Below are 17607 nucleotides of genomic sequence, written 5' to 3' on the forward strand. Positions count from 1 at the left end.
CACCCCTCAATGACACCGTTGACCTGTGTAATCATGCAACTTATATTACAAGAACAACTTATGTGAGGTAGAACATAATGCAAGTCTGTATTTTGGCAAGCTTTCTTATAGCACTGGATATTAACATGCAATACAAGCACTTAAATGAACAGACTACATCAAATTCTAAACTAATCATTAGGGAATATTTACACTTGGTTACTTCATATGTTTCACTGATCAGACAGCCATCCAATCATCAAGTGTTAATGCATTTGAGATGGGCAGCAATCCAAGAAGTGACCAGGTGTAAATACTCCCTTAGTTTTGTAATAATTCTTATCCAACTGTAAACTGGAACTGAAAACATTCGGTACTAGTAAAAAATATTAATACAAAAAGCCAGAAATGTATCCTTATTTATACAAAGAATAGGAAAAATTCATAATATTGCCATACAAATAGTACAAATGAGCTAAGACAAAGCAGTAAGATATTTTACTGTGGGTTATATAAAAATGACTAAATGTTTTATGGAACTGATCTAGACAGCAAAAACCAAGAAAATGTGTATTATGTACAATAGCAGCGGCAGCGTCTTCACATAGTTAGCAAATCCTGAAACATAATCAGAAGTGAAAGTAGCTATGTGATACAAAAAGGTTTACAGGAATGCAGGCCTGAATGCAAAGAAACATGTAACAACTTAATGGTTAAGTGGAACTAAAATGAGATCATTAAAAAGTACAATATGTATAAATGTGAAAGAGAAAACAGTTTAATGGGAACAAATAATTCATTCTTGAAGCCCTATATAACATAAGCTCATGTTTTTGGTATGCGATCTATTAAATGGCTGAGGTCTGATGGTGATGCCCTAATACTGTATGTTCATTTTAGTGAGTTATGCCTCTGCTTCTATGCTAGCAGCCGTCACAGCGCAGCGGGAACTGTGCAGGATCTGGTTGCCATGGCAGCTTCATGCGCTCGCGGCTGCTCTGTTGTCATAAAGCACTTGAACATTATATATGGAGTTACACTTATTTTAGGTTTTATCATGAGATGATCAGCAGATTTCATCTTCATTTTTTAGGTACTTTTTAATGTTATTATCGAATTGTATATTTTTGTTAAACAAATGCAGCACTTCAAAGCCATTCTCCAGATCACTTCAACATATGTTTATCAAAACGGTAAAGATCCTATCACATCTTATTACTTACAACTGATCTTTCTGATTTTGTATCTCAATGCCAGTGTGGTGTGATACAGTACGTCTGTAAGGCTTTACAAGGCATAGGATCTTCACCATCACGTTCCCTTCCCTCCACCGCTAAACTTGTTGCGAAACGCCTCGTGGCAAGATCTGTCTTGTTCACATTCTCGTTTCCTCTGGTGGGCGACTCATGTAGTCTTGAATTGCTTGATGCAATGGCAGCCATTTTCCTATAGAAGATTTTATTGCACTAATCCATCTAGGGAAACAGTGGAGAAAGGATCATGTTAATTCATCAGTATGATTTCTTTGATTCCTGCCAATTCATCACTGTTGATGATGACAGACATACATGCAAATTTCACAAAATATTATTCGTTAAACACAATTGTTTCATATGGCCAACAGGATTTTCTGAAGCTACAATAATGGGTCACTCATAAATCATCATAGTTTCAACCATAAGCACATTAATAAAGCACCACCATACGTCCACCATTCGTGGATTCCACACGGCCCAGATGTGGGCCGGATCTGGGCCGACACTATGTTGCTGTCTGGGATATTAAGGTATGCAAGATACACTTGTTACCAGAACCTTTCTAGCTTTTCATCAGTTCTGGGGAACAGGACTTCATCAAAAAAAAAAAAGTTTTGATACTATAAATTGTCTTTCCATGCAGTAGAGAGTCGTTCACAATCTGCCGGCAATAAAGTGCTGCTTCATCGCTAAAAAACGTTAGGAGACAGTGGACTGTAGGACAATACAGCATATATGTAGCCTAAATATCCACCTCATCTAGTGCTCTTTTTGAGTTCTGTCTGATAAAGTATCCTGTCACTATTTCAGTGTGAGAAACCACTTCAAATGATTCTGTTTCAATCCCGTTGAACCGTTTAGATCAATACAGTGATTCATTTGTGAATCTGGCATTGCAAGTTCCGATTCTGAATAGCTGATAGCAAACATATGGCATGATTGCTGAAATATTGTCAAGGAAAATAATTCTCAGGTCAGTATATGTAATCATCAGACATCAGAAAAGGATTTATCAGTAATATTTTATTTGGGTCTATTGACGCACCTGCTCGTTCCAGACCTTGCCTAGTTCTGGCCCACACGTGGATTCAACACGGCCCAGATGTGGGCCGGATCTGGGCCGACACTATATTGCTGTCTGGGTTAGTAGGGCTGAAAACGTCTAGGTTACGACTGTAACCCTGGCTTCTTGAGAAGGGGAACGACACGCTGCGTCTTGGTATTTACGCTGTGGGGAATGCCATCAGCATGGCCGGTGTCTGAGGCACGTGAAAACAAACAGCGATAATCATTGGCAGACGGCAATCAATGACGTCACACGCAGAGTGCCCATGAGTATAAAAGGGTGCCTGAGTTACACGTCATCAACTCTTTTGGCAAGCTCGAGGTTTGGCAACGAGACGCAGCATCTCATTCCTCTTCTCAGGGAACTTGACTCTACAAATTACTCAGCCGGAGTCAAAAGCATGTCAACCCCATGGGCACATCCCTTGTGACTCATATGGTGGCACTACTCCCCAAGCCAATAGTCTCAGGTACCGGGAAATATCCCCCAGGTTCCAAGGCAAGTCCCGGCTGTAGTCCTACACGGCCCCAAGAGCAGAGCTCGAAGGAGAAAACACCCAACATAGCCTCAGCTTCTGTCAGGCATATCTTACCAGTATTTTACAAAGGGATCAGCCTACTGAAGGAAGCATTCCCAGACAGCAACATGGTGTCTTCCCAGATCCAGCCCACATCTGGTTTCCACACGGGCCCGATGTGGGCCGGATCTGGCCCGACACTATGTTGCTGTCTGGGTTCCCAACTACAACCTTCGGTGCTACCACATCTACAGAAGCACCTCACCAAATGGGAGGACACATCCCTTCTTCAAGACCCAACAGCAGTTGGGGAGGGAGGTGAACGAAACAGAGGCGCTCCTGTGAATTGCCCATCATAGTTCAGTTCACCTTACTCTGCTTCAGCAGCCTTCCAAAGCGAGCATACAATGTGCTAAACACCTCAGTATAGATAGAGTGGGTAACTAACCACTTAATCTCCTGCACAGGCTACACCCTTCAGCATTACATAATGCAGTTTGGCCAATAACTCTCCTCACGCAGGCTCAAAACCCCAGGGAGCCGCAGGGGAGCGAGACCTACTTAAAGACTCCAATGTAACGGGGAGAGAGCCGCTCATGCCCTGTCTTGAGTGAAAACACCTGAGACTGAGTTTAGGCTCAAAGCTTTTGATTTGATCATTTTATGCACTTTAGTTAAAAAGGAATGCACTTTTGCTAACAGCCATGTGAGTTCTTTGCAATAAACAATATTACATGGTGCTGTCTAGCTTATGGATTGTTGATTTAAAAAATAATTTAGATTCAAAGCCCTATTTGTTAGAAAGGTTAAATTATTATGGTCTACATTTTTATTGCTTTTGGTGCAAGAAAGATTGACAAGCATTATAAAGTGGACTTAAAGTGGAAAAAAAACTTTCGAAATGGCAAACTTTAGTCTGTTTAATCTTTTTGAACTATTTCTTTTGTCTAAGAATATTGGCGTTGCTGAACAATATTTAAAATCTAGTTAATTACCGCTTGTTCTCATTAGCGTTCTCTGCACAGAGGTAGAACACTTTGAACTCTTCAGATGGAGGTCTGAGCTCAATCGCGGATTTCTTGGACCCCATCGGCTGATCCTTCACTGTGTAACCATGCAAGTAGATTCCTCCTGCAATCACACAAATGGAGCTATTAGTCATAGCATTGCAAGCTAATAAAATAAAAATAAAAACATTTGCATACTATTAACAACATATACATAAATACATAAAGAAAATAAATAAAACTGTTTGTTTAATATATCCTAATCAAAAGAGAATAATTTACAGGTCTACAGGCTGTGACTAAAGCAGTTGTACAAAAAAAAAAAAAAAAACATATCACCATCAGTGTTATTTGTGCTTGATTACAAACTGGTTGTTGATGCGACAATTTAAACACTGTAAGATACACATTCACAACAGAGCTCTGTGCTATAGCAATGAATATTAAAGCAATGAATATTTTTTAAAAAGCTGACAGTAAGGGAGAAGTTTGTTTGGGAGTAAAACTCAAAGGAAGGTGACGTGGAATGAACAGAATGTGTAAAAAATTTGAAGCACTTTCTATATCCATGTGAAACTTCAGCCACTGCGATAGATCTTCAAAACCGATCCACAAAACTGAATATGAGCATGGATAAACGTGCTTCTTGAACAATTCTCGAATTTGGCAACTAAAAGAAAACAGTATTTTAAACTGTAAGATGTTTAACTTCAGGATCCATTGGCTCAATAGTCATTTTATTTTATCTGAAGCCCTACTTTATGAAGAGATAATTCACGAGATTTTGTTTCATTAACAGTCGTACAACAACATGGCAGTTCAAACAGGTGCACTGTGAAAGATCCCAGACGTACCGATAGCGCAGGTTGAGCGAATGCTCACATAGAAATAGAGGCATCCATCTTTCAGCACACAGTAGTGCTGCACCCATGAGTCCTTGTTCCGGTCCAGCTGGTGGAGCAACCCAAGGCATTCTGGGGTCTTGACTGCCAGCGGGGGCAGATTTGAGTTGTGTCGAGTGACGTCCACCCACACGTGATTCTGCTTCAACAATCACCATCATTAGCATTACTTCCATAACAACATCAGTCTCAATCAGCCAATGGTATTCTGTTTAGCAAGACACTGATTTATTAATTGATCATGTGTATTTATATTAACAGAGCTGTCATGAAGAATGAAATACCAAAGGTATGTGTAATAATGTCACAGCAAATACTATGTACACAAATGAGTAGGAAGTTACCTGAGTAATGGGATGAACAGCTCGACCCATAGCCTCCAGCCACCTGAGAAACAAACTTATTTCAAGTTATTTGTTATTTAGCAGATGGCATTTAGTACGTACGCATGTTATTAAATCGCCTTACATTAATCACCTTAATCCATTGGACAGCACAGCGTTTAAATTTGTTTTCAATTTACAATTTGAATTAACATTTCAATTACAACAAATATAACCAATACTAGAAAATTTAACTATTAAGCTCACTAATATTAATCACTGCAATAATAATGCTTTGTAGGACTGACCACACCACTTAAATTACATATACGGCTTTTCTGTAAAGCTGCTTTGAAATGACATTAGAAATGAGTATTGTGAAAAGCACTATACAAATAAACCTGACTTGAATTTAGAAATAAATGAGAATATAAATAAATATACATTTACTTTGATGCAACAGTCACTAAGATATTAAGACTTATAGTATTTAATGTTTTTTAAATCTTGATATGAGTTACTTTAGTCTTCCTGCACTGGCAGATTAAAAAAACACGTTAAAAACAATTAAGTGAAAAAGTCTGCGAGTGCAGTGACACAAAATACACATTTAGTACAGTATGTCTTTTAAACAAAGTCTTCATTTCTTATGCAGTTTCTTATTTGATTAAAGGAAAATTATCATTTTTTTTGCACACTCTCATTAATAAGGTTTTATTAATCAAAAATGTTCAAAACAATCTCTTAATTTCAGAAAGCACTATGTTCTCACCTTTTCATCTCTTGGTTTGATGTTGCATACAAGTAGTAAACTCGGTTCCCAGAGACAGGGCAGCATCTGAACACAAAGGGCTTTCCTAAGCTGGTGTCGGCCTCCACCTGCGCCCCTTCCAGACTCACCACCGACAGAGCCCGGCTCTTCCCTTCATCCTGCCAGGAAGAAGGAAAAGTCACTGCACATTCACATTTTCCAGGTTAAACCCTTCTGGATAAAACAGAAAACTGAACTTACACGCTTGTTTCTGTAGTAATAGAGGCAGCAGTCGTGTCTGAGCACGAACCACCTCTTTCTCCAGCCCTTCAGCAAACTGGATTGAGTTCGCTTATGCAAGTAACCCCTGCATGTCGGCCGTGGAGTGTTCGGCATTCGACCGATATCCGAGCCAATGGTCAGAGTTAATATGTCCGGGCCTTTAAACATAAATCACATGAAAGAAAATAACACAAAATGAAGTTATACAATAGCATCTGCTATTTTGTTGAGCTCCAGTCCCACAAGAGCAATGCATTTCCATATTAATCATGAGGGATGTGAGCATGATTTCGCTCAAAGGCTGGAATACACTACACAACTTTTAAAATCTGAACAGATATCAAAGTGGTGTAGATGGGAAAGCCATGTAATGGCAGAATTAAGGCTAATAACGGCTGAATACAAACAAAAGGAAAATTTGATATAAAAAGAACAATGAAGATTTGTTTTCATACCCGGGAGAGGTGTGAAAGGTTTCTCGAGTGAGAACAATAGAAACGTGAATGGGACAGTTCGCCTCACTAGACATAGACAATAGAGTGCAAGTGGGTGTTTACAAGGCAATATGACATGGTCTTAGAAAATGTTTCATAAAATTCAGAGTTCCTCAGACAACATCCTCAGATTCTAAATGAAGAAAGACCACACTTGTGGCTTCACTACAGCCACGTCATATTTTTAATATTTTTGTTTATATGTTTGAGATTATATATCTCCATATTAATAGTCTGAGTAATTCTGAGTCTTGAACTGTAAACAACAGATTATTTACCAGTGCATGAGTGTCTCCCAGATAAAATGAATAATAATCTCTAATAATGCAGTCTGAGTGTCCAGCTTACCTTGGCGTGCGAGGTCAGCTGCTTCTGAGTGTGGTACACTAGTGACATCAGTGCCGTTGACTGCCAGCACATAGTCTCCGACCTGCAGCCCGGCCTCCTCCGCTGCTCCATCTGAAGCAGAGCACACCGGCATCTTCATCTTACCTCATCCCAGGTCTCAACATTTACAAGAACATGGCTCACAACAGCACACTCTGTTACTCAGATTCAAACTGTATGAATTCCTGCATTGTCCATCTGCTCAAGGTTGATAAGGGTTTTAGTTCATGAGTATGAGTAATGTGATTACAGAGGGCACAATAATTAGAGCTGTTACAACCTGAAGACGTTTTCACCAAAAATATTCCCGGCTAACGGAACGTTCTCAGAACTTAGGCTAACGTTCTGGCAAGGTTCAAAACGTCAAAACAAAACAAAAACGTTATTCATCATTTTTTTTCTGAAACATTTTAGTTGGGCATTCGTCTAACATTTTTCAGACGTTACTTACTACACGTTTCAAAACATTCAAAAGTTACATTCCCAAAATGATGAAATGGAAGATTCCCTTAATGTTTTCACTAATGTTTGCATAATCAAAAACATTTTTTTAAATAAAATAAACATTCAAAAAACTGGACTTTTTGAACATCCAGAGAACATCCAGAAAGAACTTAATGGGAAAATTTGCAAAAAGTTCTTAGAACATATTTTTGTCTGCTGAGTTAAGGCTAAAAGTGTCTCTTAGTTTGAACATTTTGAAGCAAATCTAGCCATGTGTCACTCCTAATTTTAGGACTTTTTAATACTTAAATTGAATGGTAAAAATAGCTCCTAAACCCAGTACAGCTTCTGTATCCTTATGACTCTAAAATGACTCTATCCAAAACTATCCAAAGCATTCCTGCCATTGCCAATCCACGTCACAACAAAGTAAACATATGAATATTACAATCAATCTTTCAATTGTACATGAAACATACTATTTGTATAAAAAGCAAGAATGAAGCTCAACCCCTAAAGCTAACCCACAGTAGGGAAGAAGCAGATCTTACGAAAACATACAAGTTATATTTCAATTCGCCAAAATGAAAATAGTTACATCATGATATTTTTTGGGTCTTCCCGGAAGGCTAATTTGCCATGGTTTTAGGACAACAAACAGGACAGCTCTTTTAGCAAAGTAATCCCAAAAATCTAGCAAACCTAGTACATTTACCTTTATTTGGCTGATACGTTAATTCGCAGTGACTAACAGTGCCTTAAAACTATTCCGTTTTATAAAATATATTTTATAAAACTATAACTTACTTGTATCCACCTCAGTAACCACAATGGGTTTGGAGAACTGAATTCGGAAGCCCCAGGGATACTCGCCCATGCCTTTGCCGATTTTTACTGTCCGCTCACGAACTGAAATACATAATGCATTTATAAACACTGTAAATAACATTCTGTGATGAATGTTGGCTAGAACTGGCTAAGAACACACTTGCTGCTGGTCGGGTGAGACAGTGTGGACTGTCATTCTGGTTAACATCATCTCCATGGTAGATCCATGATACTGAGTGAAACGTTTCTGTGTAAAATCCTCTGTCCTCAATATCTCGCATTGACATGTCCACTGAACGAGTGTCCTCAGAATTCATTGTGTCTTAATGACAGAAAAAAAAAAAAATCAGATTTTTGATCAACATTTTGATCACAATACATTTCTCAATACACAAGCCAAACTTCCAAATATATACCAGAAATCAGGGATATCAAACACTCTAACTCTAGCTAAGTTCAATGTGAACTCGATGGTTACACTAAGGTTTAACAAATAAAAGAATCAACACCCAAAAGGAGCTATTTAGTCCAGTAAAGCTTGCGAGTTTGACATTCCTGCCATAAATAAGTATGGAATGCATATAATTCAATTCCCTGCAGAGCATTGCAGGTTGCACAGAAACTTCCTTAGAAATCAATCAGATAATTCACATATAGCAAATTAAATGAGCATATATGCAAGTGATTACCTGATTCATCTGTGATGTTGCTGGTTATAGAACTTCCTCCTGCAGAACTGCGTTGTTTGCTCTCCTTGAAGAGCTTACGTCTCTTCGCCCAGTGGTCTGAGTGTTCCTCTGAATCTTTATGAATGGAATCTGTTGGAGGCCTGAGGTGCTCTTTGACCTCTAATGAATCTATAAATGATAAACAAAAGAATAGGCTTCATTACAGGAACAGTGTAAAACCAAAGCCATCAAAACAATGTTTTAGTGGTTTTCATCCGGTTGTCATCTTCAGAACCCAGATTTTGCATGGGACATTAAGTGATGACCCAACACAGTGGCAAATTTGATAATTGTGAAAATAGTGATAATTATATGCATGATCTGCATAGGCCCAAACATTATACAAAATTATTTAAATGACAGATTAAATAGGAATATTTACCATTTTGGTGTCTAAATGTCTCTAAAATTGGTTTCAGCAAATTGGGGTCAGCACAAACCATGATTGTCCTTGCTGCAATTTATGAAGAATGGGTCACGTTTACTGGGTTTTTGTACCTTGCATAGTTTTGTTAATGGTTGTCAATCAACCTGCACATTTATTTGGCTACATAGCTTTTGATGTTAACATTATTGGAAGCATTTCCTCTTTTAATTTGATAAGATAATTGAATCTGAACTATGCACTCTTAATTATACTTAAGAGTCGGTGCAGCACACATTCTTAATCCTGTCTGATGTGACAGGGACTGATCCAGCGTTGTTTCGTTTCATTGCTGGACGTGGAATGATTTTCATTAAGTCTTGAATTAATTAAAAACGTCTCTAATGAACATTGTGGACATTTCTATTACACGAATAAGGAGGACACTTTGCATAATTCAGTGAAGCTAGCATAAAATCATCTCAGGTTACGACTGTAACCCTGGTTCCCTGAGAAAGGGAACGAGACGTGGCATCATGGAGTCGATGTTACGGGGAATGTCTTCGGTGTGACCAGTGTCTGAACACGTGTACCAAACACTACAGTTATTGGCTGACAGCAGTCTTTCACGTCACGAGCGCCCGTGAATATAAGTCAATTAATGTTAACTTAAACATAGCATTTTTAAATAATTAATTTATTATATTTATATAATTGGATAAAGTATAACATAGTGATTATCTTAAGGAGGATACATTTGCTTCTGGCTCATGGCTGTGGTAATAGGCGGACATGATATTTCAAAACCTCCATCTGTGAGAGAGTGAACAAGTTACAGTAGCTTTCAATCTCTCTAGCATTCAGAATTTTAATTAAATATTATTATAATTCTTATTTTTCTACTTTACGCAACCCTATTCGGAGGAAAGTCCTTATGAGGTTGTGACCCACCGATGAAAACCAATGTTAAGAAAGCATAAAATATTTCAGTGCTCACTTTTTGAGGCACTTTGCCGTTCAGACAAATCATTTTTATAAAGTTTGGGTGTCATACAGACATCTGCACTTATTGTTTGCAGGGATTCATTTGTGTGCACTTCTCCAGGCTGCTGACTGGATGTGTCCATCTGTAAGGTCAGCTCAGAGTTTGTAGAGGTTGTGGTTTTTTGTGCTTGGGATGAATCCTGGAGCTCTTCCACAGCTTCTCTAAAGCTGCTCAGGTCCTCTATTGGAGACCCAGCAGGGGACTCACTCACAGGACTCAAAGTATCTACTGGATGTTCCACTGAAATGTCCTTATCAAGTGAGAAGCCATATTTGCCATGTAGAAATCTCTGCTCACAGTCCCCAGTGATTATTGTCATTACTGAACCTCTTCGTTTCTTTGGGGCGTCAGCCTCATCTCTGTAGCACATGATATGATTGACACCGCTGGGTGTTCCTTCATAGATTTTTTCTTCAGAGTTGCTCAGTGAAGGTGGGATGACATGGATAAGAAGTTCCCTTTGATGGCTGTCCATGGTGTCACCTGGCGAAATCGACTCATCCAGCTCCACCATCTCGTCTTCAAAGCCACTTTCATTGACTTCATTCAGCTCAAGTTGGCCTGCTAAAGTGCTGTCTTGATCAACAACAATCAAACCAGCAGTAGCACCATCCGAACCCGGTTGCATCATCTCATCTAACTGTGCTGTCCCATGATACTGTTCACCTCTAAAGAAGACTTCTTCTGGACTCTCATCTGACCTGAATGGATAGAATGGGTTTTTGACTGTGCTGTAAGCCTTATATTTGGGATTAAATGAGTCAGGACCAGTTGTAGAGCTCGAGCTTGGTCTATAGCTGCTGCTACTGGAAGATTTGCGGCTCCCAAATGGACGAAGTCTTTCGTCTTCGAGGTAGAATCTCCCCCTCCTCTCAGCTTGAGAGGGAAGGGACTGCATGAAAAACGAGGACAGTGTGCCAGAAGAAAAAGACTCTCTGTATGAGGGAATGCTCTCTCTGGCCTGATTCATATGATACGCCACTCCTGGGTAAGTCTTTCGTCTTTTGGGTGGTATGTCCATGTAGCCTGGAGGATGCGTTTGGGTTTCTAGGATGGCAATGCTGTTATTGCGCAAACGAGTCTTCCTTTCATGTTTGTCGACGAAGTGTTTAGTGAAGGAAGATCTATTCATTGAAACTCTGGGATTCATGAATAAATGTTCCTGAGGACTCAAATCGGATAGCCGTTCACAGCACCTGTTGTCCGCATCCAGTGTATTCTGGCATATGAACTCTTTGCACAAGGGAACCTCAGATGCTGTCTGTGTAAAATTAGTGTTGTCATGGTCAATGAATTTTTCTTTGGGACTGATCTGACACGATGCAACATTTTCTGCAAGAAAATCAACCTTCATATCAGCAAATTCATCAGGGGGAGGGATATCCCATAACGCCTCGCTACTGAGACTGGTAGGCAGCGGCAGCGGCAGCGGTCTCTGACGTTGCCAGAAATCAGAGGGTGATGAACAACAGGAAGATCCATCAACCAGTGTGAAATCAGTGTCAGTCTGGCCACCTGCGTTACCCCAACCAAAGTTATTTTTACAGCAGCTTTTACGGCAATCCACTTCTTCGGGCTCGTCCCATGAGCAATGACTCGTAGAAGCGAGTGTTTCCTCAGCATTCAGCTCTGCAATGCTAATCTTATAGATAACATTCTCACTGACATTTAGTTTGTAATCTGCTCCATGTTGGTTCCATGAATAGACTGTGGGATTTTTTGAATTTTGGTGTTTTTCAGTTTTGCTTCTAAAATGAGTCTCTTCTATTTTGTCTTTGCGTTTTTGAAGAACAATAGTTGTCTTGATATTTGAATCATCTGACGTCACTTCTTCACTGATCTCAAGCCTCATATTTGGGGTCATGTCCTTGACCTTAGTGGTTGTAACTGCGATCACACTACTAACTGATCCTCTTGCAGAACCCTCATGGCATCGTTCAAACACAACTCTGGGAGAAGTCAGTCCAAAATTATCAAAGGTCACAGAATGTCTTATTTTGAACCCTTGATCTCTGTCCACTGGTTCCAAGTTTTTTTTCTCTTTTTCCTGGAAAAAATCTTCACAACTCCCTGGTCTGTTTTCTTTCTCCGTGGTTGGAGTCTCGGTCTCTTTCTCATCTTCAGACTCTGACAATATAAGCTCTTTACAGAATGAGTCAGTTTCTCCTTTCTCTGCAGCTTCCTCCCCATGAACCTCAGTGTCCACCATAGTGTGCTTTTGAAAGTTATATGGAGATATGCATTCTGTACAAAAAAGAAAAGAGGTTTAGATGCATCGCATTGCACATGCATTTCTTGATATCTTATTTGTAACACAATCCTTTTAAAGGAAAAGTCACGTTAATTTTACAGTAGTAATCATAAAGTAGCTTAAAGTCACTATGAAATCAAAATGGACTATTCTTATATTTTTATGGAATATTGCAGTATTATAAATTATCTATCCATGCACATCTCTCATCTTCTCTGATGATGCGTTTACTGGCACCAGGGCGGGGCAACCTGTCACTCACATGATGAGATTCACCAATAGCAAACCACTAACCATCCAATCATTTCCCCACAGACAAAATCAAGCCCCGTTCTACATTTGTTCTTGTTCCAGAAGCTGTTTCACTCATACGTCACAATAGAGAAGAACAACATTCATTTCATGCCGACTTCAACCTATTAAAGAAATTATTTATAGGCATACTGGCCCTAAATGTATTTGGACACGTCAGCCACACCTGTCGCGATATCTGGATGTCATTGCGAAAAGCTCAACATTTATTTGACAAGGCCTCTAGGTTTGATATTTTTTACAATTTACTTTGTGTATTGATTTTTATAATGTGTGGCTTAGTGTCATAATACTTTTCGCGCCAATAACTCTTACATTCCAAAGGCCCGTTCACACCAAGAACAATAATTATAAAGATAACTATAATGATAATTATATTTAAATGCTCGAGCTCTTGTGAATTCTGATTGTTTTTATCGTTTATCAGCTGGAAAAAATGGCTCTGAAAGTGATTCCAACATTATAATTTCTCTGTGCCATTATCATTATAGTTGTGGTTTGAACTCTGTGGTATGAACTATATCTTTATCGTTATAGTTGTAAAAGGCCTTCAATAATGTGAACTGCTATATTCTAAATTCTGTATTTCAAAAATTTAAGTTGGTGCATTTACTTGCATTTTAGAGATGTTTTCCATAGTACTTTTAAAAGTACCTATCACCCAGCAGAAATTATCATTATTATTTAATTGTATATAGCATTTTTTCCGAAGCATATGTTTGTGTGACGCCGAGTGCTATATACAGTAAACAGGGCTAATCCGGCACCTGTTTGCAGGCTGTGCTGCAGGCATGGGTTAAGCGTGAGTCAGACAGTGTTTAGAGGATTATTCTCCACACATGTGAGCCACATATAGATCAACACTCACGTTTACTGCTGCTGGAGCTCTTCCTCCTGCGACTGTTTCTCCTCTTCCTCCTACTCATTCTGCCGTGTGACGTGACATCTACAATCCTTTCAGCTAAAACATTTAAAAAACATGGTGCAATTTCATCATCTTTGTTATTGTTTATTTATAAATATATACCAGTGTTCATTGTGAATTCTTATTAATTCATAAACTAATGACTAAACTAATGAATTAATCCAAACTAATGGTAATTTATACAACCTGAAATTGTAAAAATGTACTATTATATGTAGAAATAAACACTAGATTAATAAATGCTCTAAAAATTATTACTTCATACATTAAATAATGTTAACAAATTGTTTTGAATATGTTATTGTATTCAGTAGTTTATTTTAAATGATCCTGTTGCAAATTCATTTTTAAAAGTCCAAATATTCTGTGTGCTCTCTCAATTAATATAATCATAAAAGCTGTATGCATTAAACTCAGGTCAACAAACAGACATTTCCCTGCTGGAACAGAAATCAAACCATAAATGCAACATTAGTTTATAATTCAGGTACTTTAATTTCATTTTATTGATGTTCTGAATTTGTTTTTGTGGAAGACGGGAAGTACGATGAGAGGTGTTATGTGTCTTCCTCACCAAATTTTGCAAGAGACAGCAAAGTCCTAACCTCGCCGTGACAAACACTATACCTCGAAAGAGAAACATCCAAACAAATATATATTCTTACCTTAAGGCAGTCCGGTATGTTTCCACAGTGGTGTCTTTAGAGAAGTGATGGTGAAAAGGGGGTATTTGCACAAACAGCAGCATTAGATGATATCAGAGCACTGCTCCACTTCTTATTGTTCTATTCTTGACATAAAACCCAGAAGGAGCTTAATTGAACTAATCCCAAGAAGCTCCTCAGACCCAACCCTGTATCAGTGTATGAAACTCCCTTCAGAAAGATAGATAGCCAATAGCTTCTCTCTTTCTATTTTGTCTTTTTTTTTTGCAAGGAAACATTTATTTCTTTATTTATTTCGTAAAATAAATAAATAGATAAATTAACAAATGAATCAATCAAAATTGAAATAATTCACTCATCAAATAGGCCAACGAATAGACATATTGTCACATTGAGTGTTTGTTTGCTATGTTTTGAGTTTGCTTTTGATCTGTTTCCCGTTCTGTGATTGTCTGTGTTTCTAGGTTAATTTGATCCATTTCACCTGTTGTCTTGTTAATTACTCGTTAGTTAATTTCCCCCAGCTGTGTCTCGTTTCCCTGATCTGTTCTGTGTATTTAAGCCCTGTGTTTCAGTCTGTTCCTTGTCTGTTGTTGTTGCTATATGCTAGGTTGTTCTGTTTCTTGTCTAGAGTATTTGGTTTCTTTTATGTTCTTTGAAAATAAAGTTAAGCTGCTGCAAGTAGATCCTGCATCCTTCCCTGCGTGTGACAGAATGACAAACCTATATTGGATCTAGCAGCAGTAAAAGTGGTCACAATGCGTCCAGTAATTGAGATCCCTGAGCCAACCTAGTGAGTCTCCAGCCAGGATGGTAGCCACACCTGATTCTTCGTCTCAAGATGCCCGCCATTCTTAAATCCTGTCTCGTCCCAAGATGGCCGCCGCGTGCCAGAGCCCTCTAGTCCCCGTCCAGAGAGGACTCCGTCTCCCGTCCAGGGGAGTCAAGTCACCTTCATTTATATAACGCTTTTAACAATATAGATTGTTTCAAAGAAGCTTTACAGTGATAATAGGAAATTAAAGTAACAGAGATTGTTTTGGCTTTATAGCAGCTCTAAAATAAAGTTATTGTCCAGCTAAAGTTAGTGTTGATTGATTCACTTCCGTTACAAAGATCATTAGTTATTAACTTAGGGGCTGCTTACACAACTCCGGCCTGCTCATTTGCACTAAACAGTGCCTGGTGGCTCGAGAATGTGAACCTTGAAATGGGTTCCAAGGTGCAAGCCTTGAAAAAATGTGAAAAATGTATCTCTGCACAAACTTCAAAAAAGCAAACCTGTGAGTATGCGAACGGCGTGCAAATGCTTATTACGTGTTTAGTCTATAGGTATGCGTGTTTGAATATATATGTGCGCAGGAACATCTTTCTTTACAAACTGATCTCAACAAATTATTTGTCCGGCCTTAATTTATAATACAGAATTATTCATTGCTTCCGTGTAGCCATGTGAACAACGTTTTATGTATACAGAGTTAAAGGGAAGGAGGCCTTCACAGGGGAGAGACTAGTTGATGCTTCAGGACTGCGCTGTCGTCGTGTCCAGGCGCAGGTTCTTCATCAGATCTGGATACAGCTTGGATCCGGCGGACTGCGGTAAACCTCGGGATAAACAGAGACTAATATTAGCATAGACACCATCCTTCTAATGATGTATCTAGTATATCAGGATTTATGGGAAGTGTTCCCAGTTCCGCTTGACCTAATCTATGCAGCCTAACATTGAATTATAAGTAAGGGATAATGTAGAGCGAGGCGGTTGTTATAGCGAATACAACCCCGACAGGCTGATCAGAACCCCAACAGGCTGATTAGGCCCCGACGCGAAGCGGAGGCTGAAGGGGTTGTATTCGCTATAACAACTGCCTCACTCTACATTATCCCGCTTATTACATGGCTACCTACCAAATAAATCAATAATTTGACACAAAATATTGATTTGAAAAGGAGTTTGATTTAAAAACGATTGTATTGCTTCCGCTAAAGAAAATAGTCCGTTCCGTCTCTACGGTTAGAATCCTGCGTCCATAGCAATGCTCTGTTTTTCATGGCAATGGTGTGTTATACTTAGCAGCGTCTGTTATCAAAAATTATAAATTATAAATTATTTCTTGCTTTAAGTAATCAGCAATATTTTAAAATGTATGCGATGTTTAATAGGGAGCCAATGGAGTGTTGACAGAACCGGGCTAATATGGTCATACTTCCTGGTTCTGGTAAGAACTCGAGCTGCTGCGTTTTGGACCAGCTGTAGTTTATTAAGCGTGCAGGGCAACCACCCAGTAGAGCATTACAAAGACAAAGACTTGACAGAGCAGCCATCAGTTGTTACAGTATTCTAGGTTATTACAAGCGGATGTTTTTTGTCCAGTAATTAGAATCTTTTTTTTTTTTCTTTTTTTTTCAGAATTAAGTAGTAGGAAATTACTAGTCATCCAGTATTTTATATCAGCTATACATTACATTAATTTTGTGAATTGGTAAGTTTTGTCTGGGCGTGAAGAAATATAGAGCTGAGTATCATCAGCATAACAGTGAAAACTAATGCCATGCTTCCTAATGATATCTCCTAAGGGTAGCATGTACAGAGTGAACAGCAGTGGTCCTAGTACTGAGCCTTGTGGTACGCCATACTGAACTTGAACGATAAGACATCTCTTCATTTACTGCTACAAACCAATAACGGTCAGGTAAGTATGATTTAAACCATGCTAATGCAATTCCACTAATGCCAACATAATTTGAGTCTATTTAAAAGAATGCTGTGGTCAATATCAAATGCAGCACTAAAATGGAGTAACACTAATAGGGAGATACAACCACGATCGGATGATAAGAGCAAATCATTTGTGACTCTAATGAGAGCTGTCTCAGTACTATGGTACAGTCTAAATCTTGACTGGAAATCCTCGCAGATCTCATTTCTTTCTAAAAAGGAACATTGTTGTGAGGATACTGCCTTTTCTAGTATTTCTGTCAGGACCACTACCGTCAAATATGATTGACAATTAGCATACAGTTTGGATTGGCGGTATGGTTCCGTTCTGGACGAGAACTCCCTGCGCATCCATACAGCCT

The 17607-nt window shown here is 38.8% G+C and overlaps 1 protein-coding gene across 2 annotated transcripts; it reads right to left on the reverse strand.

The window, feature by feature from the left end:
• Nucleotides 1-380: 380 nt before the first annotated feature.
• Nucleotides 381-14673, reverse strand: pdzph1 (PDZ and pleckstrin homology domains 1). Of its 2 annotated transcripts, XM_084105530.1 has the most exons (14): nucleotides 14527-14666; nucleotides 13805-13897; nucleotides 10326-12617; nucleotides 8926-9093; nucleotides 8397-8558; nucleotides 8216-8317; nucleotides 6926-7036; nucleotides 6539-6604; nucleotides 6063-6241; nucleotides 5823-5980; nucleotides 5072-5114; nucleotides 4680-4866; nucleotides 3814-3949; nucleotides 381-1454 (listed from the first exon to the last, which is right to left on the reverse strand). In XM_084105530.1, the coding sequence occupies exons 2-14, from the start codon at nucleotides 13860-13862 to the stop codon at nucleotides 1355-1357; spliced, it is 3762 nt and encodes a 1253-aa protein (XP_083961656.1). In that variant the 5' UTR covers nucleotides 13863-13897; nucleotides 14527-14666; the 3' UTR covers nucleotides 381-1354. The 2 variants fall into 2 exon arrangements, with proteins under 2 accessions (XP_083961656.1, XP_083961657.1); XM_084105531.1 differs by lacking the exon at nucleotides 6539-6604 and having other exon boundaries at nucleotides 14527-14673.
• Between the last annotated feature and the right edge of the window lie 2934 nt (nucleotides 14674-17607).

The sequence above is a fragment of the Abramis brama genome (assembly GCF_963993115.1).
Source record: "Abramis brama genome assembly, chromosome: 25".
Taxonomy (NCBI): domain Eukaryota; kingdom Metazoa; phylum Chordata; class Actinopteri; order Cypriniformes; family Leuciscidae; genus Abramis; species Abramis brama.